General features: G+C 41.1%; 1 protein-coding gene across 1 annotated transcript in view; it reads left to right on the forward strand.

Annotated features, from left to right (window-relative positions):
* Positions 1–23,218, forward strand: part of LOC126215147 (uncharacterized) — a 393,554-nt gene extending 370,336 nt beyond the window's left edge. Inside the window, exons 10-12 of the mRNA XM_049941808.1 lie at positions 5,442–5,579; positions 9,007–9,108; positions 19,206–23,218. Of these exons, the coding sequence (XP_049797765.1) occupies positions 5,442–5,579; positions 9,007–9,108; positions 19,206–19,504 (539 nt within the window). The 3' untranslated portion in view covers positions 19,505–23,218. The remainder of the gene's footprint in view (positions 1–5,441; positions 5,580–9,006; positions 9,109–19,205) is intronic.
* Positions 23,219–24,136: the final 918 nt, after the last annotated feature.

The raw sequence follows: 24,136 nt of genomic DNA on the forward strand, positions 1-24,136 counted from the left end.
GAATTCCAGCATTACCTGCAGAGGGCGCCATGAATTTATAAGTCGTGTTCAGCCAGGTGTCCAGGTACTTTTAATTACATAGTGTACATATTCTGCAAGCCACTGTACAGTGCATGGCAGAGGGTGCCCTTTAACACAACTAGTCGTTTCCTTTCCCGTTCCACTCGCAGATATAGTAAGGGAAAAACAAATATCTATATGCCTCCGTATGAGCCCCAAATTCTCTTATCTTATTTTCATGATCCCTACACGAAATACATATTGGTGCAGTAGCATCATTCCACAGTCAGCTTCAAATGCCAGTTCTCCAAACTTTCTCAGTAGTGTTCACCAAAATGAATGTCTTCTTCCCTCCAGAGGTTCCCACTTGAGCTCCTGAAGCCTACCCATAATACCTGTATGCTAATAACTAATCTAGCAGCTCATCTCTGAATTGTTTCAATGTCTTCTTTCAATATGGGGTGTTCAGATCTTAAACAGTACTCAAGAATAGGCCTCCTTTACCAGTAACCAATTCTCCTAATAAATCGAAGATGACCATTTGCTTTCCCTCCCACAATCCTCACATGCTTTTGCATTTCATATCGCTTCACAACGTTATGACCAGATATTTAAATGACATGACTGAGTTAAGCAGGACACTACTAATGCTGTATCTGAACATTGACATTACCAGTTTGTTTTTCTTACTCACCCACATTAACCTACAGTTTTCTATGTTAAGAGCGAGCTGACATTTATCACATCAACTAGAAATTTTGTCTAGGTCATCTTGTATCAACCACCAGTCACTTATTTTTGACACCTTCCTGTACACCACAGCATCATCAGCAAACAACTGTGGATTGCTGCCCATCCTGTCCACCAAATCACTTATGTATGTAGAAACTAGCAACAGTCCTATCATACTTCACTGGGGCACTCCTGATGTCACCTGTCTCTCATTAACACTCACCATCGAGAATAACGTATTGGGTTCTATTTATTAAGAATACCTCAAGCCAGTCACATATCTGGGAGCCCATTCAGTATCCGTGTGCCTTTGTTAACAGTCTGCAGGGGGGTAACGTTGCGCATGCATCTTGGTAATCTACAAATATGCAATCAGCCTGTTGCTCTTCATCCATAGTTCACAATATATCATGTGAGAAAATAGTAAGTTAAGTTTCACACCAGCAATGCTTCCTAAAGCTGTGCTAATTTGTGGACATGAGCTTCTCAGTCTCTAGGAAATTTATTGTATTGGAACTCAGAATATACTCTAGAATTCTGCAGCAAGCTGATGTTAAGGATGTAAGCCTGTAGTTTTGCAGGTCTGTTCTTTTACCCTTCTTATATACATGAGTCATCTACACTTTTTTCCAGTCACTTGGCACTTTATGCTTGGCAAGAGATTCACAATATATGCAAACTAAGTAAGGGTCCAATGACGTAGAGTACTCTTTGCAAACCTGAATTGGGATTCCACTTATTTGTTTTCAACTATTTCAAAAAAAAAATGGTTCAAATGGCTCTGAGCACCATGGGACTTAACATCTATGGTCATCAGTCCCCTAGAACTTAGAACTACTTAAACCTAACCAACCTAAGGACAGCACATAACACCCAGCCATCACGAGGCAGAGAAAATCCCTGACCCCGCCGGGAATCGAACCCGGGAACCCGGGCGTGGGAAGCGAGAACGCTACCGCACGACCACGAGATCCGGGCTCAACTATTTCAGTTGTTTCTCTATGCCATGGATGCTTATTACTATCTCATCCAGACAGGACTCTGTGTGAAAGTCAAACAACAGTACATTCGTAAGATTACCCTGCATGAACAATTTCTTAAACATGGAATTTAAAATGCTGCAAGGTCCAAGACACTTCCATTGCATGTCAGTTGCTGAACTACCTGCTCAAGACAGTCTTCAAAAATCATGTTCAAAAATACTTCACAAGATTGGCTGCAATGAATCTATACACATCCCGGTCCATACTGGGTAGATAGAAGTCACCACCAACTAGTATTGCATAATCAGGGTATTTATGTACAACTGACCATAGACTTTCTTTGATTTACTCCAGAACTGTCGCAGATGAGTCAGGTGGGAGGTAAAAACATCCAACAATTAACTTTGTTTTGCTCAGACCTGTTATGTGTGACTAGATAACTTCACTATCACACTCAATGTCAACCTCAGTAGAGACAATATTTTTGCTGACTGCAATGAACACTCCCCCCTCCAATGGCATCTAATCTGTCTTTCTGGTAAACATTCTGAGACTCGCTGAATATCTCAGTGATGTCCAATAGCTCCCCACACTGTGACACCTGAAGTAACAGAGCTAAGCCTCTCCGAAGCATTGGAAGAAAGCCTGTTTCCAGATTGCCACTATACTCACTGTCGATGGTAGTGCAAGACTGTAATTCATCACTAAACACAATGTGATGCCATTCATCATAGTCCATGCATCCGAGTGACAGCACCACTCCAAACACATACAGGACAGTAATTCTCCAGTCCAGCAGCTGCTACCGACCAATGGTGCAGACAAGCCATTACTTGTTCTCAGATGCCAGGCACTGACATGAAAGAGCTACAGCGTGTTTGGTGCACAGTACAGAAATCTTCCCTTGTGCTGAACTCGAAACTTGACGATGCGTGTGCCTGTCCTTGTAGTCACTAGGTTTTTCACTGCAAACTTTGCTGGAGATTTCCAAAGCATTTCCATCTTAACCGCTTGCACAAACAGTTCCACTCACATTGTCAGTGAATTGTCTTGACACAACTCTCGACAATATAGAGCTTCATTGTGGACACCATTTTCTTTTTTAGTTCACTGCACACTAAACAGGGTCTGCTCCTCTCTCTTACTCAAATGTAAAGGCATATCAGAGTACTCAGCACAGAGCATATGAGAGATAGATGTGCACAGATGTGCAACAGCAATGGAATGGTGCAACAAAATGTCAGTTTCCAGCATTTTCTGTGATGGGCCATCCTGTCGTGCATCAACAACAGGCAAGTCCGCATTACCCTTGCAAATATTTTCTGGTACAGTCTTATTTTGCCTACCCTGTATATATCCACAGAAAGATATAGCCACAAAAAGCTACCAAGTGAGGTGGCGCAGTGGCTAGCGCACTAGACTCACATTCTGGAGGACGACGCTTCAATCCCACATCTGGCCATCCTGATTTAGGTTTTCTGTGATTTCCCTAAATTGCTCCAGGCAAATGCTGGGATGGTTCCTTTGAAAGGGCACGGCCGCCTTCCTTCCCTAATCTGATGACCTCGCTGTTTGGTCTCTTCCCTCGAACAACCGAACCACAAAAAAGCTGTAGACACAAACTGTCCATGCCTTGTTGAGTTTCCCTGACGATGGAGGTACAATCCTCCAAAATATGCAGTGGAAAGAATAATGAGTTGTTAATAATTAAAGTCAATCATTGTTTTAATTGATATCCATACCTGTCGCTATCAGACTCAACCAAAAATGTTCAAATTTGAAGTTATTTGTTTTTCTCTTTGTAATCATTCATTCATTCATTGTCTTAGCTAGCTGTCATCCAGCTTCTTCTCGTCCCCATGCTCTGTACTAGATTCAAATGTTGTATGTTGGTTGGATATTTCAGTATGAGATGAAGAACTGTGTCATTGGTTGATGAAAAATCATACATAAAATTTATTTTAACTTTCTCAATACATTTCTTCCAGAAAGTCATTAATGAGTCTTACACACAGCTGATTTCTATGAAATTCAAGTTACTACTCACTAAAAGTTTACATCGTTACTCCTGCAAAAAGGTGTATGTCCGCCAAAGGTGAAAAAAATAATGTTAATCCTTAACACAATGGTTTTGTATTTTAATATACCTGTTTTATGCGCTTTAATGCTACGTAACAAAGTAATATAAATCCTGGTTTGATTTCTGAATGATGATTTTATGGTCGTCAGTCTGAAGACTGATTTGATGCACCTGTTCTCACTGCTCTATCCTATGCAAGACTCTTCACCTCAAATAATGACTACAGCCTACATCTACTTATTGTATTCATCTCTTGGTCTCCCTCTACAATTTCTAACCCTCCACCCCACATGTACACTACTACCCCCCCCCCCCCTCTCGCACCAATACTAAACTGGTGATCACTTGATGCCTCAGAATGTGTTGTGTCACCTGATCCCTTTGTTTAGCCACACATTTCTTTTCTCCTCAACTTGATTCAGTACCTCCACAATACATTTGATCTACTACTCTAGTCTTCTGTAGTGCCATATTTCAAAAGCTTCTATTCTATCATTTTCCAAGTTGTTTATTGTCCACACAGACACTTTGCATAAAGACTTTTTCAGAAATGCTTTTATTGGTATAGCTCAACTGCATTTTATATCCTCTCTTCTTGGCCCATTGTCAGTTATTTTGCTACCCAAATAGTGAAACTCGTCAAATACTTGTAGTATCTAATTTCTTAATCTGATTCCCTGAGCATTTTCTGAACTGAAGGCATTCCATTGTCCTTGTTTCACTTTTGTTGACTTATCTCATAACACCTCCTCAAGACAATGTCCACTCTGTCCAATTGCTCTTGCAAGTCCGTTGCCAACTGTCACAGAATTACAATGTCACTGGAAAACCTCAAATTTTTATCTTTTTCTCCCTAAAGTTAAATTCCATCCATAAATTTCTCTTTGGTTCACTTCACTGCTTGCTCAATGAACAGACAATAATATTGGAGGTAGACTACATGTTGTCCAACCCACTTCTCAACTATTACTTCCCTTCATTGATTCAAAGTATAGAAAGAGAGACTTGGATGAGACAACTCACACACACTTCTAAATCATGTACAGACTTTTGTGTAGAAAGCTGGTAGCATATCACTCAAATATTGCAAAAGAAACTGGTTGATACTGTGACTGTGAACAGACTGCTACCTCACAAAAGTACTCCTCATGAGACAGATAGTTTGTTCCTTCTCCCAACAAATGAACCTGAAATGGTGAAACAAATAAACCAATTAAAAACAAAAACAAATCTACTAGACATACTACATGCTGCCTGCATTGGGTGGTAAAGTCTCCGCCTTTTCTCCCACACTTAGCTCTGTTAGAAGGAATATCTGTAACATGTTTATAAAAAATAGTAAGGTAATCCCTATTTTCAAAGGAGGCAGCAAGGAGATTTCCAACCAATAACTATCACTCCTGTCTTATCTAGTAGTGAGTATCATATATTCCGATACTACACAGCATTGGCAGTAACATTACAAAGGTATAAAAAGTTTAGGAGCTCCCTTAACAGCCCAGGATATCAGCAGCATCTACTGGTGATGAAAAGCTATTTTGCAACAATATTGTTTCTGACACTTTAACCCTGCTGGTGCCCATGAGGACTTTAGTCGATACCGGTGCTGGGAAGGTGCGACATTTAACTGCAACTCCTTGTTCCAGTTTCTGACAGTTCTGATGAGGACTATGAGGAGCTGCTGGAGAGGTTGAAGGTGGTGGACTTCCTGTACACAGAGTACTCGCTGGAAGAGGTCATCTACCAGCTGGCCAAGATCATGTTCACACAGTCTCTCACCAGGGGTAAGTTACCTTATTCAAGTCTACAATACACCACACAATGTCGTACATATTGGCCGTAGTTGCAGCTTGTGGAAAGTAAAGACTGAGAGTCTGAATGAGTGGAAAATATTGCTAAATTCTAAATGTGGAACAAACTGTAAGGTTTGATGACCCATGCCAATATTTTGCAAGTCTTCTAATGCTTCTTACACCTTTAGTGATTATTAGGTGCTTTAAACAGTTATTAAAGAATTCAATACAATGCCATGATGATCAGCTTGCTTGCTATGAGTCATAAAGATGTGACAACACTGGTCAGTAAGCTTAACACTATGCTGTCCGGTGACACCACAGTGGTGTCGTGCACGAAAAAGCGGTAAACGGCTGGCAACATTACAGTAGTGTCATCTGCATAGTATTGTTCAGTGGCCAGCGACACCACAGTGGTGTCACGAGCATACTATCACGCAGTTGCCAATGACTGCATTTTAGTATCTTTTGCATTCTGTTGGTGTTTTGTTTAGGTAACAATAAGTTACACACATCAACAAGTTTTTTGTTTTTATAAGTACTTGTGCCCTTTCATCACAATGGACGAAAGTGACAGCAGGATTATTTACGATGAATGTGTGGACTTCTTGACTGATGTTCCGGACAACTTGGCCGAATGGGAAGAAGACATTGGATATCGAAAAAATGAAAGTGAAGCAGAATTGTACGAAGATAGTGAAATCTGTCCAAGAAGAATTCGGCGAACGCCACGGTTGCTAACCGATTTGGCTGAATCAGACAATGCACTGTGGGCAGACTTTGATTTACCGATGACCAATAATAAATTTGAAGGATCCCCGGGTCCAGAGCATCGTGGATATCGTAGAATTATATATTCAGAATGACCTATTTGAATATATTAGAAACAAAACCAACAAGTACTACAGTCAAAATTGCAATAGAAGGGAACTGGATTAAAAAATAAATGCCAATTTTGTCGACATTATGGGACCTGAACTTAGAAAATGGTTTGGGCTTGCTATCCTTATGGTAACTATAAAAAAATCAAAGATTGATGATTATTGGTCAACAAATCCGTTGATAGACACACCAATATTTCGCAAAACGATGTCCTGCAACCAATTTGGAAAAATATTATCGTTTTTACATTTATCTGACAGCAACAATACATTGGATAATGCCAACCAGCTTGTCAGAGTGCAATTCGTAATTGATTATTTTTCCAAACAGTTTAAAGAAACATTTGATCTATATTAAAACATCTCAGTTGATGAAGGAATGATACTGTGGCATGGACAGTTAAATTTTAAAGTTTAGAATCCTTCAAAAATTACGAAATATGGCATGTTTATTTGGCTGCTGTGTGATCTGAGTATGGGATACATTTCCTCATTCAAGATATATTCCAGCAGTGGACAGCCTTTAGCAAAAACAGTGATAGAACTACTGACACCTTCTGATGGAAAGTGGCATCACCTCTGCATGGATAATTATTATAACAGTGTAGAACTTGCAGAGAAGTTCCTTGAGAAGAAAATTTGAGTTTGTGAAACGATACGGCAAAATAGAGGATTTCCGGAAAATTAAAGCACACAAAGGTCAATATGTTTGAAGCTTGTCATCAACAGAAAGGTGAAAAGTGGCCAGCAACAAGCCAAGTAATCGGAATTAGCGCTGCCGGCGCCAAGCAAATAAATTTGTATGAGACGCGCGGACAACAAAATGTTAATAAGCTTTGGTCGGCAATTTATATTTATACAAATAACTCAGTGCAAAATAACTTAATTACTTGGACTGACAAAAGTAGTACCTTTACTCTTTGAATGCCAGCTGACTGCACCTACATGGATGACACCTATTTAAAGACCTATTAAACAGATATTACAAAATGTTAAAATTCAAAGCTATCATGTTTTAGATATTGTAACAATATTATCAGAAGGAAAGATGCTACTCACTGAATAGCGGAGATGGTGAGTCACAGATAGGCACAGCACAAAGAGACTATCAAAATTATAGCTTTTGGCCATTAAGGCTTTTGTCAACAATAGACATATATACGCATTCACACACTCACGCAAACCCATCTCTCACACACAACTGCAGTCTCGGGCAATATGAGTGTGCGAGTTGCGTTTGTGTGCATGCATGCGGGCGTGTGCGTGTTGTGCCTATCTGCGACTCAGCATCTCCTCTATATGGCAAGTAGCAACTTTCCTTCTCATAATATTGTTACATTCCATCCTCAATTTTCCATTGTTTGATGCTTTAGATATTGTTGATTATGATAGATTAATTTGGTCCTGAAGCACTTCACATTCACTTTCATAGTTCTGGATGGTATACTGACAAGTTAACAGCTTTAACTTTTTAACAAATTTCTTGGGATAACTTTAAATAAAAACTTGCAATGGACCTACCATGTGGACAGTTTACTGAAGAGATTAAATAGTTTAGTTTATGCAATGAGGGTACTACACAAAGTAACAGATTTAACGGTGAAGAAAACTGTATACCACGTGTAAGTTATGGAATAATATTTTGGGGTGCTGAAAAGACAAACCTCCTTCGAATCTTCAAACTAAAAAATATATATATATATATATATATATATATATATATATATATATATATATATATATCTCAGAGCAATGACAGGAACAAATAGTAGACATTCATGCAAACCACTATTCGAAAGCCTGGACTTCATGCAATCCCTTCAATCTTCATATATGAAATACTACCCTTTGAACAGAAAAACTCGCATCTGTTTGAAGGAAATACATTCACACACGCTTATGAAACTAGACATAAATTGAAATACATGCTACCTTGTCACCGCCTGACAGTATATGAAAATACTCCATATTACATGGCTCTGAAGCTCAGAAATAAGATAAGATCAATATTTGGAGAATCCACATTGGAGACCATTGACACATACCTAAAAAGCAAATGTTATTATAGTCTAGAAGAATTTCTAAATGAATAAAAAGCAATGTTATAGTTTAAAAGAATTTATAAATAGGAATAGGGAGTAAAGATACAAGTACAAATGGTATACTTTCGAAGCCATATAGATACAAAGTATACACGTTCACTGTGTATTCATGTTTATATATAGAATTATAGTTTGAATGGCGGTTTGTATCCTGTTCAGTACATCCATACTTCATATAGGTGTGTGAAGGCTACGGTAATGCTTCGATGAGTTACAAAAAGATTTAAAATATAATGTTGTATTTTTATTATAATAAGCAATGTATGTATTATGTATCTCCTGTAGTATATAAAATACTGTAACAACTTAGGTTAAAGACTGACTAGTCACCAGTGTACTCAAGCGAAAACATGTTTTTATACAATCAATGTGACAATAAAGTATCTTATCTAACATATAGGAAAGAGAACATCTGTGATGCTGGCATGTTTACAGGGAGTGCTGAGGCCCAGAGTGCACTACAGAAGTTCACGGCATTCCTCGAGGCAGAGGCGGAGCAGGGACACATCTCGCGCAGCCTCGAGAAGAAGGTTCTCGGTAAGTGCCTCGTGCTTACAGCGTGAGCAAAAATCTCAAATAGTATAAAAAGGTAACATTGTTCAGAAATTATATTTTCAGAAGGTATGAGAAAAGGATGTCTGGCAGTGAATCCTGAAATACAGATATCAGTGTAAGGAAAGACAGACAGACAGTGATAGAATGTACCACAGAGACAGACACCAAGAACGAAATTTAGAATCATCGCACTACAATGTACAAACTGTACCTATACCAAACAAATGCTGTACTACACTGTACAAACAAACACTACACTACAATAAACATTACACAAACAAACAGTACCCAGATTTAATGATCAGAACAGAGCATCACAGACAAATACACATTATTATTAAAATCAGCCAGAATCCACTGGATAATTGGCTCCAAATCCATAAGACTCAATATTACCTATGTAAGTACATGCATCTCCATTATGGATTAATGTTCTAACAAGGCTGTGCAATTGCAATTAGTATATCAGGTACAATGACTGATCGATATCACAACTGCAAAAGCATATAGAACAGTCTGAAATTAACTACTACATTACTGGCCATTAAAATTGCTACACCATGAAGAACAAAATTTAACCGACAGGAAGAAGATGTTGTGATATGCAAATGATTAGCTTTTCAGAGCATTCACACAAGCTTGGCGCCAGTGGCGACACCTACAACGTGCTGACATGAGGAAAGTTTCCAACCGATTTCTCATACACAAACAGCAGTTGACCGGCGTTGCCTGGTGAAACGTTATTGTGATCCCTCGTGTAAGGAGGAGAAATGCGTACCATCACGTTTCCGACTTTGATAAAGGTCGGATTGTAGCCTATCGCGATTGCAGTTTATCGTATCGCAACATTGCTGCTTGCATTGGTCGAGATCCAATGACTGTTAGTAGAATATGGAATCGGTGGGTTCAGGAGGGTAATACAGAACACCGTGCTGAATCCCAACAGCCTCTTATCACTAGCAGTCGAGATGACAGGCATCTTATCTGCATGGTTGTAATGGATCGTGCAGCCACGTCTCTATCCCTGAGTCAACAGATGGGGATGTTTGCAAGACAACAACCATCTGCGCGAACAGTTCAACGACATTTGCAGCAGCATTGACTATCAGCTCGGAGACCGTGGCTGCAGTTACCCTTGATGCTTCATCACAGACAGGAGTGCCTGCGTTGGTGTACTCAACGACGAACCTGGGTGCACGAATGGCAAAACGTCATTTTTTCGGGTGAATACAGGTTCTGTTTACAGCATCATGATGGTCGCATCCAAGCTCTGTTTGACTCAATGCTCAGGCGTATCATGGCCGTTATTACGGCCAGAGGTGGTTGTTCTGGGTACTGATTTCTCAGGATCTATGCACCCAAATTGCGTGAAAATGTAATCACATGTCAGTTCTAGTATAATATATTTGTCCAATGAATACCCGTTTATCATCTGCATTTCTTCTTGGTGTAGCAATTTTAATGGCCAGTAGTGTATTTATTCTGTCAGGGATAACACCAATAATTATGAAATTAAATTTAGAAACTACTGATCCTCATAAGAACTCGACTTGTCATTTTGAATGAAAGAAAAAACAGGAATCAATACTTGATATAATGTTCACTGACAGGAGTAGGATAGGCAAAGCAGGTTTCATGAACAAAGAGCCAATGTACCAGATCAAACATAAACTGGGAACTGAACGCTTAATGAGGTAGAATGCTTCGCATTTCAAAAGTTCTCGAAAAGCTAAGGCACTAACTGGCTTACAAAAAAATGACAATAAAACAACATCACATTCTTTGAGGAGTCAAAGCCATAACAACAGCCTTATTCATGAAATAAGATTAGAATGTTACAAAAGAAGAACTGGACTAGCTCAAACAGAAATGAACTTGCACACTATTTGGTTAAAAATGCATCCAGATTGCACAAGGAAGTTAAATATATCAGAGTCCCAGTACCTTCAAAGAACAAAAGTCATGAACAGTGACTCTGGAAAAATGAATGGCAACAAACTACAAAGGAATCATTACATCATAATATTTTCCAATTGTGCACCAAACACTGGTGGACACATTACCAATCTCTCATAATTCTATGGTGATTTTAATGAGACACAAGAAACCAAACGTTTACTACAATCAATTCAGAATAACTAACAGTGCCCTATTTCCATGCACTGGTGGAAATCAAACAATGGATCACATGTTACAGGAACGTAACAAAACAGAGAAATTCCCAAAATGTATGAATTTCAGTCAGCAAATGAGAACACACACTACTAATTTTGAGGCAGTAACCATTGTTCAAGAAATTGTGCAATATTTAAAATACTTTTTGCCTAAATCAGACATCATAATTAAGTAAACCAACATTAGTATTACCATATGAAATAAAGCATGGAAAAGCCAAGATGCAATAATGACATTATTCTGAAAAGTATGGATAGCTACTCACCATACAGAGGGCATACTGACTTGCAGACAGGCACAACAAAATTACCACTATATATTTGAGCTTTTTGGCCTCAAGGCATCCTTCTAAAGTAGAAAACACACATGTGACTACAGTCTGAAAGGACAGAGACAATGGTCGTATGTGTGAGGCCAAAAGCTCAAACATAATATTAATGATCACAAAGACTCAGTCATGGGTAAAGCTGTGACATACTTTCAGTTAATTGGCAAGATATCAAAATTTGTTGTAACAGGTCTTCCCAGACAAATAGTTTCAGTTAAGCAAGCTTTTTCAAGATGATCTAGTGCTAATACTCAAGTTTAAGGGATATTCCTTTGTCAAATACATAATAGCTTTCACAGTTGGCAGTCATAGACACCAAGTGTAGAAAAATGACAGTACTCTGCATTCTTTCTGACCAAAGTCGTACCATTTGTGTTTCTGGTACTATTGTGGTCAGATAGTAGGCTTAACATGCTACTGCTGTCTTCAGTCAAAGACTGGTTTGATGCACCTCTCCATGCTAATGCTAGTATATCCTGTGCAATCCTCTTCATCTGTGCAACAAACCTGCTTACTGTAATCAAACGTTCGTCTCCTCCTACAATTGTTACCCCTTCATTACCAAACAGACAATTCCTTACTGCCTCATATCAACTGCTTGCTTCTTTTAGTCAGTTTGTGCCACAAATTTGTTTTATCTCCAATTAAATTTAGTATCTCTTCATTAGTTATCCTATCTGCCCACGCAATCTTCTACATTCTTTAGCACCTGATTTCACGAGCCTCTATGCTATTTTGTCCACACAAGGGTACAGCCCAAACAGACACTTCCATAAATGACACCTTAATGCTTAAATATATAACAGGTGTTAAAAATTTCTCATTTTCATCAACTATAGACAGTCTGCATTTTGTATTATCTCTGCTTTAGTCATTACTGGTTATTTTGTTTCCCATACTGTTCTTTAAATACAGCAAATGATGACTGTTTATTCAGATTAAATGGCTTGCAGATTATCTGTGCATAATATGGCAGATTTTGACAAAATAAAAAAAAATAGTCCTACAGTAGTCTGTTACAATTATAATGATTATTTTCATTTTGAATACAAATTTCTGGTTGTCGAGATGTAGGTGACAAGCTTGTCTGAATGGTCAAATAGTGATTACTGTGAACTGAGATCTGAGCAACTAAGTGACACATATAGAGAATAACATCTATTCAAGAGAGCAAAGATGAGACAATCGAGGAACTCGTTAATGTGCACAAGGAGGCACTGAACTCTCATTATAGTATGTCAAACAAAATCTGTTTAAATATAACACTGTTTTGACTCTACAGGAAATGAAAATTGTTGGCAGGATGAAAAATAAACAGAAAAAAAAATTATACAGTTATTTCTCCGAAAGGGAACTAAAAGCAAGTGATATGAGAAACAGAATCTTTTAAGTCTAGGATGGAATAACAACAACATGAAAGGAGATATCGCTACTCACCACACACGGGGTATCCCTGGAGGAATGGTCAATATGAAGGGAATGATCATTCGATGCAAAGAGACTTCATATGGACATATGCCCTATTCTGAATGGTTTTCTAAGGTAGAACATATTTAATGTTTATTTTCTTTTGGGTCAGTGGTACAGACAAGTATGTCTTACCCATCAAACCCCTTTGACATTTTATTCTAGCCTAACTTACCTCATTGCTTCCAACCTCTTTGTCCACAATATCTTTCTGTTATTAAAATAGGCCATTGAATGTGCGGTTATCCACAGTGTGTTGTCAGTAAAGTAGTGCAAGCGATTGAGTCTGTATTTGAGGAAAGTGTCAATTCACTGTGGTTGTACACACATTGGCTAAAATGCCACAGAACTACAGCAATGAAGAATATACAGACACAGTGTATGCTGATGGCGTCTGTGATGTAGTGCTTTCAAAGAAAATCGATAAGAAATTACGTTAAATGTGTTCTATCTCGGAAACGATTTCATGCAGGACATATGTCAATATAAGTTTTCTTTGCTTCATATGATCATTCCTGTCATACCCTTGAATATTGACCATTCTTCCTGGAACACACTATAGAGTAGAATCTGCTGTGAAAACAGTCCAGCAGTCCAGCAAAGAGTGTTGTTCAGTATGGCCAACATGAGTGTAAGTGTAGCCAACAAGACCGTCAACCAGTGATCCATCAGTTTAGATTATTTCTGAGCCCTCATACTGGCTAAGAAGAGATATTAAATGCCGACAGAGGGCCGCAGGTGGAACTGAGTCTTTGGGGCCTTGCAATAGATCCGGCCAAAGCTGTGGCCGAGGTATGGACCATGGAGGTGTATGGAAGGGGGCCTGCAGGAAGGGTGTTAAGGGGGAAGTGCCGAGTTCATGAAGAAGAGACTGAATATGGATGGGGTGGACAGTACGACGATGACAGAAGTGCATCACACAAGTTTTGGCAGCCGAAAAATGAAAGCGTGTGAGTAAGGGCCCACGACTGCACCTTCTGTATAGCTCCCTGCAGACAGCGTTCAGCTGCAACAGTAGAAGAGGTGCAGAACGAAACACAAAAATCGTCAGCGTATAGGGAGATACTGACGATCCTACTGCTAATGTGAGACCACTGGTGGCAGTTAAAATGTGTGGGACACCTAGGACAGAGCCCTGCGGGACCCCATTCTCTTGCATGTGGGGTGCACTATGGGAAGAACCAAAGCAAACTCTGGAAGTGCGGTGTGACAAAAAGTTCTGTATAAAAATCAGAGTGGGCCCCGAAGACCCCACTCGTGCAGAGTAGTGAGGATGTGGTGTCGCCAAGTGGTACCGTAGGCCTTTGTGGGACCGAAAAAGATGGCAACGAGGTGTTGTCTCCAGGAGAAGGCTCATCGAATGGCAGACTCCAGGTACACCAAGTTGTCGGTGGTGGAGCATCCTTGGCAAAAACCGCCCTGGGACAGAGCCAGAGGTTCTGAGACTCAAGGAGCCAACACAACTGCTGGCTCACCATACGTTAAAGCAGCTCAAACAGAATGTTGGTGAGGCTGATGGGACAATAGCTGTCAACATCTAGTGGGTTCTTCCCAGGCTTTAGGACTGGAACGATTACACTTTCCCGTCATTGTGATGGGAATTTTGCAACACTCCAAATGCAGTTGAAGACACCAAGAGGTGGCGTTGGGAATCCGCGCATTTGTGAATGGATGCCATCTGGGCCAGGGGATGTTCAGGACAGTCAGAAAGGGCGCTGACAAATTCCCACTCACTGAAGGGAGCATTATATGGCTCAAGGTGGCGTGGAGCAAAAGAGAAGTGTTGTCACTCCACCCTCTGTTTGAGGAGATGAAAGGTGGGAAGGTAATTCTCCAACGCAGAGATGCAAGCATAATGCTCAGCCAGATGCTCTGCAATTATGTTGGCATTGGCAGATACAGCTCCATTTTTGCAAATTATAGGGACACCTGCTGGGTTCCGATAGCCGTAAAGTTGGCAGAGCTTGGTCCAAACCTGGGAAGGGGAGGTTCGTGTGCCAACGGTGGAGATATAGCATTCCCAATCTCCTGCTTCCTTTGTTTGATGAGGAGGCGAACCTGTGCTTGGAGCCATTTGTAGGCATTAAGATTCTCCAGGGACGGGTGGTGCTTACAATGTTGGAGGGCCCGCGACGGTCTCTAATGGCTGCAGCGATTTCTGGTGACCACCAAGGTACTGACTTCCACCAGGGGAAACTGGACGAATGAGGGATTACTGATTCGGCTGTGGCAACAATGGTATTAGTGATGACATGGATCACTTCATCGATGGTAGCATCCAGCGGATACTCAATGTTGGTAGTGGATGTGAAAGTGTTCCAGTCAGCCTTGGGAGGAACCCACCTGGGAAAGTGTCGAGATGAGAGATGCTGCAGTAGTACGAAGAGTGGAAAGTGGTCACTACCATACAAGTCATCATGTGCTCTCCAATGGATAGATGGGAGGAGGCCAGGACTGCAAACCAAGAGATCAATGGCCGAATATGTGCCATGTGCCACACTGAAATGAGTGGGGGCACCTGTATTTAGGAGGCAAAGTTCACGGTGAGTTAGACGGTCCTCAGCATCTTTGCCACAGCTATTAACCTTGACCCCCCCCCCCACCTCAAAGGGTTATGGGTGTTAAAATCACCCAGAAAGAGGAAAGGTGGGAGGAGTTGCGAAATGAGTGCAGCAAAAATGTGGGGTTGTGCTTCACCATCTGGAGGGAGGTCGATGTTACAGATGGTAATTTCCTGTGTTGTCCTCACCCTGACAGCCACAGCTTCTGAAGATCTTTGAAGGGGCACAGGTTCACTACAGACAGTGGTAAGAACAAAAATACATACTCCACCTGACAGACTGTCACAGGCAGGATTGTTTTTGTGGTACCAGCAGTATCCATGAAGGGAGGGGGTCCACATTGCAGGAAACCAGGTCTCCTGAAGGACAATGCAAAAAGCAGGTGTATGCTTAAAAACCACAGTTCCACTGGAGAATGATGCTTTCTGTCATCTGGGGTGGCATGGAGTGACCAGGGAGGCAAATTAAGCCTCAGCAACACCTATTGCCACTGGTTGAGTGTTGGCATCCAGTACAATGGCATCTGCGAGAGCTAGATCCTCAGGGGATGCCAGAGTCTCTACCTCATCCTTGGCTGTAGAGCCGTGGGGGAGTGCTGGTGTAGGGGGCACTGGAGGCTCCCATTTGACTTTTTCTTTGAAGTTTTCCCCTCTTACTGCTCCTTAGGGACTTGCTGTGAGGGCTTCTTGGGAGTAGCTATAGGGACAGAGGAAGACCGTGAAGCCCTTTGACCAGCAGCCAGTGGCTCTTTCAACCACTGTGAGGACCGTGGAAGGTAAAGTCCCAAGGAACCCCTTCCACAGTAGAGGATACCATTGCTTCTCCAGCTGGAGGGAGGGGATCAATGTACCTGGCATTTTAGCAACAGAAGACAACATGCCCCCAGCCAACTGGATGGGGGAGGGAGATGGGCGGCCCTGAGCGCCCAGTGGAGCAACCTTAGACAATGGGCATAATGGCATCAGTGATGGCAACGCCGTTGCAGTGGCAGCATAAGAAGATAGCATGGGAACAGGGTTTAATCTTTCATATTCGAGTTTAGCCTCATGATAAGATAGCCTGTCCAGGGTCTTGTACTCCATAATTTTGCACTCCTTTTGGTGAGCACAGGGAGTGAAATTTGTGTAAGTTCCTCAGGGGGCAGGAGTGATGCTGTCCACAGTTCACACAGGCGGGAGACAGCGCACATGGAGTATTCAGATGCAGCAAACGTCCATAGTCTCTACATGTAGCACTGGAAGGGTACCGGGAGGACATATGCCCAAATTTCCAGCACTTTAAGAGCCGCATAGGGGGAGGGACATGGGGTTTGACGTCACATCAGTACACCACCACCTTGACCTTTTCAGGCAATGAATCATTCTCAAAGGCCAAGATGAAGGCACCAGAAGCAACCCTATTGTCTTTGGGTCCCCTGTAAATGTGCTGGACGAAATGGACACCCCACCATTCTAAATTGGCACATAGCTCGTCATCGGACTGTAACAGGAGGTCATGATGAAAAATAATTCCCTAGACCATATTGAGGTTTTTGTGGGGAGTGACAAACAGGAATATCACCCAGCTTGTCACAGGTGAGTAACGCCCAGGATTGGGTTGGAGATGCCGTCTGAATCAAAATCAACCCACTGCGTATTTTGGACAGCGCTGTCACTTCCCCAAAGTTATCCTCTAGGTGCTCAACAAAAAACAGAGGCTTCGTTTCCAGAAAGCAGTACACATCAGCTCTGCTGCAAATTAAGTAACATGGCAAATAGGGATCCTGTTGCTCTGAAGCCCTACGTTCCTCCCAACGTGTTGCTAGGGAGGGGAATGATTTAGGATCATACCTGTCAGTGTTGTAATCAACCTTTCCTTTCTTAGAGACTGCTGGGGGCATTCAGTCCCCAGCAAAAGATAACTTAGTCCGCTTCATTGTGGGTCATCCACCCTGATGCCACCCACTCCGAGCAGGGGCTCTCCCCATGGGCACCACCCAGCCACAGCAAAGGCCACCTGGCATGCTGGGAGTCCGGGTGCCCCACAAAGATGGGCATCTACTCCTTGGCATACATGGGGAGTTTACAGCTTGGGCATCGGCAGTGTTGTCAGGGGGCTACCACCAAATGGGTACATGACAGCCCCACCCCAACAGGCTGGCTACCATGCTGGATATCGGGCACCGAGGAATATTGTCATGGGGCAAAAGAGGACAGCAGACAACGGAAAAAGATGACATACCCTGGAAAGTGTCCTCACTGAAATAGTTGAATTGCAGGTGGAGATGCAAAGCCATGAGAAGAGGTTAAGGAGATCGAATCTAAGGGCACTATGGACAACTCATGCACCATGTAAGGTGTCCTTCCCCATATGGCCTGCACTTCTGTAGAATGTGGGGAGTGGCAGGTCAAACCAGAAAATGGGACCTGAACTGATATGGCTGAAAATTGTGAGACACCTTTTAGTCTCCTCTTACGACAGGCAGGAATACCTCAGGCATATTCCAACGCCCGGACCCGTATGGGGTCCACTAGGATGGTAGGCAGTTTCATTCCTTTGCAAGTGTGGTTGACAACTGCTGGATGGTTGTCACATGTGGCTGTGCTGGAATACGTCACCCCCATGTGCTTGACGGGGTTTACATTAGGCAGGGCAGGGCAGGGCAGGGCAGGTCAGTCCACTCGTCGAAAATCCTCTCATTCGACGACGTCCTCCACCTGTGTGAAGGAATACAGTGCCACATCATTGTTGACTGGCAAGTATAATCTGTTCAAACATTTGGAGATCAGTACAGTCAAACAACATTACACTTTGCCTTACTGTAACACCTGGACCACCAAAACATTCATGTTCAACCTTGTTCCCGGGTGCTTTACACGTTCCCATCTGTCGCCATAAGAAGTTATGTCCAGAATCACTTATCAGATTAAATCTGCACTCGTCTGAGAAGAGCATACCCCACTCCTCTAATTGGTCCAGTCCCTTTACTCTTGGAACCATTGCAAACAGTGCAACCAATGTTCAGGTGTTAGTGGAACATGACGGACTGGTCATCAGGCAAAAATCCCAGTCTCACACACTCAACGTGCTACTGCACGCCTCGCAATCCTGCAGCTGTAGTTGACCACGGTCAGCCGCCTGCTCTCCATCAGGCAGCAGTGCTCGTGGTTCGCAACACTCCCCGAGTGTGTGAAACTGCTGTGAGCAATACCAAACTCCTGGGCTACACTCGTCACACTTGAACCTTTTTCACGTTTCCCGATAATTCTTCCCTGTGTGAAATCCAGATGATGTCTCCAGCCCACATTGTGAACAATATCACCGTCACAGTATACTGTAACTGCTGTTCGATTGACACATACATCTTTCCTGTAATTTACTCGTTAAATTTAGATGGCAGACTCACAATTACCTTTAAGCTGTATAGTAGAGTTTATTGGCAAAGCAGTACACAAAGAAAATTTCTATGATGTCTTTGTCAAATGTTAATGTATACTGGCACCTTGTCCTCTAAAGTTGTACTTCTCGATGGGATCTACGGAATGTGACGAACGATTTCTTACCTGCAGACGTGCTGATAGCATCGCTGACGGACACGCTGTCGGAAAAGCCGCAGCTGCTGGCCGCGGCTCGCGAAGGCCTGGCCAACGGCACACCCCTCCACACAGCTCCCGCTCCCGGTGGCCTCAGCGCGGGTGGGGCCAGTGCTAAGGACCAGATGCTGCTGCGCCAGCTGCTGAGCCTCGCGCCCACGGCACAGCCGGGGTCGTCGCGCGGACGGCACGGCGGAGAGGGCGAAGTCGCCGGTGACGCTCGGGCCGGCTCCGAGGTGGGGGCGGTGGGAGCGCGTGCCCACTCTGCGACCTAGACAGCTGCGAGATGCAGTGTGCAGTTCCCCGTTACCTCCCCACTCTCGTGTCTCCTTGCCCCTCTCGGCAACTGTTTGCTTTTCTGCATTTTGCGTTATTTGCTTACTTAATCCGGCTTGTATTTGCTATTTGCTACAGGTAATGAACTGTTATAAAAGACAAATGGACCGTGCGTAGACACAGCATTTTCCCTCACTATCACAATCGTCATTGTACTAGAAATAATAACCTCCATAAATTTAGAACGGGAACTTGTGAGGGGGGTCCATATTTTTCTGAAAATGGCTTTTCCACAGTTACTATTTATTGTTTATATTTCATTATTTGCAAATCGTTTCAGAGGTCCAGCCCCATTCCCAAGTACTCACTGTTGTAACCAATCGAGCTGCCCTCAGTCGGGCTTGACATCTTGGCCACTTACAAGAAGATCCAGGCTCGTGTCTGGATTATAGATCTGACTGCTGCCCTTCTATCTATCACAGCACTAGCAGGGGGAGAGGTGGCAAGTCTGTAGCCCCGGTCGCCCTTTACATCCAGAAAAGATCCACAGCACTCACTGTGACAGCATCAAAAATTTCCACCCCTACCCAGGTATGAACCCATAAACCCACCCTCCCACTCACTCACTCACCCACCCACCACCCACGCAGTCTCTCCCTCTCCCTCTCTCTCTACATCATTGTTAACATTCAGGCCCTATAATTCAAGATGGTATCTGGATGCACCAGAAAGATTGTACTGCCTAACAGAATTATTTAGTTTAATTACAAAGAAAAGACATATAAAATTTCATGGATATATAGCATGAATCTGTGACACGATTAACAGAAAATCTTTGTCATAGTAAAGGTAACCTGAAAAATCAAATACAACAGCTAGCCAACAATCGAAAGAATCTCAAGGAAGTCACGGGTGGCATAAAAACACAATTTCACCTCTTTTAAGTTCATGCCCAAACAACTGGCAGAAAGAAGTCTGAAAATGAAAAATGCATGGACCTAGGACAATAATGGAAGTAGGAAGAAGTTTTGGTAAGATGTAAAGACTAAAGCGAACTAGTGATTGTACATCCTCTATAAAAGCCCAAACATATAAATAATAATATTATTGAACAATAAACTTTAGCTGTGGAACTTCCTATTTGCAGAAAAATGTTGTGTCTTGTCTCTACGATCCACTTGCCTGTAATTCTCTTCATTTCTCCCTTCCTTCCAAACAATGTTGTCCCAAAAAAAATCTTAATAGACCTGTTATGCCTTCTTCCAGTTGTTTTTTGAGAGCTCTCTCTGGATTTATTCCTTTTAGTACAATTTCATTTGTTGTTCACTCTTGGTTTTGGTCATCTTCCTCCATAACCACACTCCTGCTGCTTCTAGATATTTTATATCACACAGGTTAATTCCTACAGAACAGGAAATCAGCAACAGGCCATTGTTAATAATGCTGTTTATTGAGAACAGTCAATTGCTGTTGATTTACTTGTTTGTAAGAGTTAACCTCTTGTTTACACAGCCAATATCTCACCATGTCAGTTTTCAACAAAACAGCATTTCACATAATACTTTAAGAGAGTTCAGTTTTTATAGCCATACAACAGCATAGATGATATGTATCTTTTGATATGTAGTAAACCTCCTTGTCACGGAACATAAATTACCACTTTAAGAACATTTTCATTTCATAACTGAGAAAGTATGAACACACTTCCTATGCATAAAAAATACAATAGGATTCTGTTACCTTGTACCAACTTTTTAAGCAATGTGACAACATGTAAAACTGACACAGTACATGCTTCAAAGCTTCGACAGAGAAACTTGAATTTTATGGCTTCAAATGTACCTTTCAAAGAATGAAGCAGAGATATTTTTCCCTCACTCTTAGTCTCTCCTCTGAATTTCACTTCCTTCTGTCAGTATGTACTCCTCTTACTCTCTTTGTGATAGTGATTTTTCTTCTTTGACATTTATCGCCCCTGTGTTGCACCTTTAGCTACTGAATCCTTCAGCTATTTACCGGGCAAGGAGACACAATGAGCAAAGTGAAATATTGCTCTTTCCTGATTTTTCCTTATTTGCTGAGTATAGTAAACATTGAGTTGTTCTGTCCTAGAAGAGTCCAGTTTTAGTTCCAGTGCTTTCCATAAACGTAACTTCCTGTGAACATGTACAAAATTCTATTAATAATATGCAACCAGTAAATATCTATGGTTCTATAGCTATGAAAATATTGGCTAAAATTATATGAATAAATCAAAATACTACAAACATTTTTCATCCATATACTATATCACATCAATGTCTAAAGTAAATTTATGAAAAATGCACCAGATCATTATTCTTTCAGCTATTATACACTAAAGAAAAATCTGTACAATTTGTATGATATAAGTTTAAGTTTAGGATGTTTCTGTGTGAGGTAATCAGTTCACATTCCAGAACTTTTTTTTTTCAATTGCCAGAAATAGCAAATTATGTATGCAGTGTAGCTGACACCATTGCTAGCATTTCCTGTTTAGCATAGCTGCAACTTCCATACCTCTGTATCAATGTACCAGAGCAATTTTCTTGGTGTAGTGCCATATCTTTTTTTAAAATTTAAGTAGGTTGTAAAAATACATGTTATTTTCTTAGAAATTCTATATTTTATTACCGAAACAGTGAAGTAGTAAATGTAAGCATTTATTACTCTTGTATAACATAACTTAAATATTTTGAATAGATATGAGCATCAGTAATGCAGTCTATGGTTTTTTGGTTAGAGTTAAGTGAATTACAGCCATCAGGCATTAGTACAATTTTCTGTGTGTCTTTCGCAACCACAATGTTAAATCATTCCATCATTGTTTTCAAGTCAAGTGAAAGTTGCGTATCCTCCTTCTAGAGAATAAATAAATATGCATGGAAGACAAATAAGATTATTTCTATGAAAGTTTGTCAGTTACCATTATAGTTCATTTGCAGTAGCACTATTAATTATTCCAACAATAATTTTCTCATGTAAGAGGAACTATACAAGAACAGAAGGACGTCCATTTAATTTCATATTTCACAATTCCATCTGTACAAAAATTGTAACTATATAAAATTTGCATGTCTATTAGATTCAATACTTACCCTGGTAAAATGCAGTAAGAAGGCAATTTTTACAAAGTGCATGACAAATTATATCTGCCAGAATATTTCAATTGCCACATATGTACCAGCAATGATTTTTTCCTTCTTTTCTGCCTACGAACATGCAGGGTAAAAGCACTCTGTGGTGCTGATAAGAGAATGATGAGAGATGGCATTCACAAGCACATCTACACTCAGTTAAAATGGATAAATAGAGAAAACTTCAGAATTTAGATGGCTCGAGTAATATGAAGTTGCTTTTTGACAAGAAAAAATGTGACAGTAATGACCTGTTTCTAGTGAAATTTCTTTACTGCCACAGGCTGCATAACAAGTGAAACCAACTGGAACAATAGACTGTTTGTGAATGCTGTCCTCAAGTATGTGACTGAGAAACAAAGGGACTTTGATATACAAACCAAAAAAAAACCACTCACAATTTATGGAAGTAATTTACATATCTCATCTCTTCCTGATGTACCAGAAAATAATGTATTATATTCTCATACTTACATATTGTTCCTTACAGGAAAAAAATAAAATAATTCACTGATGTAATAAGTTGGTATGAAATTAAACAGAAATAGTACTGATTGATTATTTTCCCAGCTGTTTATATAACTGTTCCTTTTCTTGTTACCTACACCAAAAAAAGTGTAAAATTCTAGGTATTCAGAAATCTGCTTGCAGGCTTGGTCTTCATACTGACTGCAATTTGCTGAAGTGCAATCACCACAATGCAAACCATATTACAACAGTAATTGGCATTCCAACCCATGAGAGTAATTTATCGCCTTTCACTCTGTCTAACTAACACCAGTTACATAGGAAAGTAAATGGTGGTACCCATAAGAGAAACTGACATGAATGATTAACTTTATATGCGAATGTGTTAAACTGGCTAGACCATGACAGCTATGAATGACTAAAAATACAAATTGCTGTAACCAGTCGCATTTACTATAATGTTTCACTATGCATTTGGAAAACAAGACTACACTCACATCATCAGATGCATGGATCTATCATATGTACAACTTTTGGGTAACTTCCAGCATCATCTGGCAGCAGAAAATGAAGAACACACACACGGCTGCAGTTGGTGGTGCCTAGCATGGCCCTCGCTTTGAAATGGTCCTGCTGCACTCTGAATGCTTCTGCCTCAAAATTCGCAGCTATTTATATGACCCTGAGGAATGTTTGTTGCACTAATACCCAGACCACGGTCATATAGCTCACAACATGGGTCTTGCCCTGGCATGGTGACATCGTCTTGCCCACTTGGGCTGTTACAGCTGCAGAGTGCAGGTTTTGCTAATCACAGCTAGCCTGTTTGAAAATCCTTTTGTGTACTTGTTATTAAGACCCATTTTTCACCACACTGTGCTCACCAACCCATGTGGCTAACGCAACACTTTCTTACAAATCCCACAAATTTCACTTAAAACTAAACAGGAACACCACATTATGTTCATGTGTGATTGTGTATAAAAACTTGTAAAACATTTAACATTT

This window comes from Schistocerca nitens, chromosome 12 (assembly GCF_023898315.1).
Source record: "Schistocerca nitens isolate TAMUIC-IGC-003100 chromosome 12, iqSchNite1.1, whole genome shotgun sequence".
NCBI lineage: Eukaryota > Metazoa > Arthropoda > Insecta > Orthoptera > Acrididae > Schistocerca > Schistocerca nitens.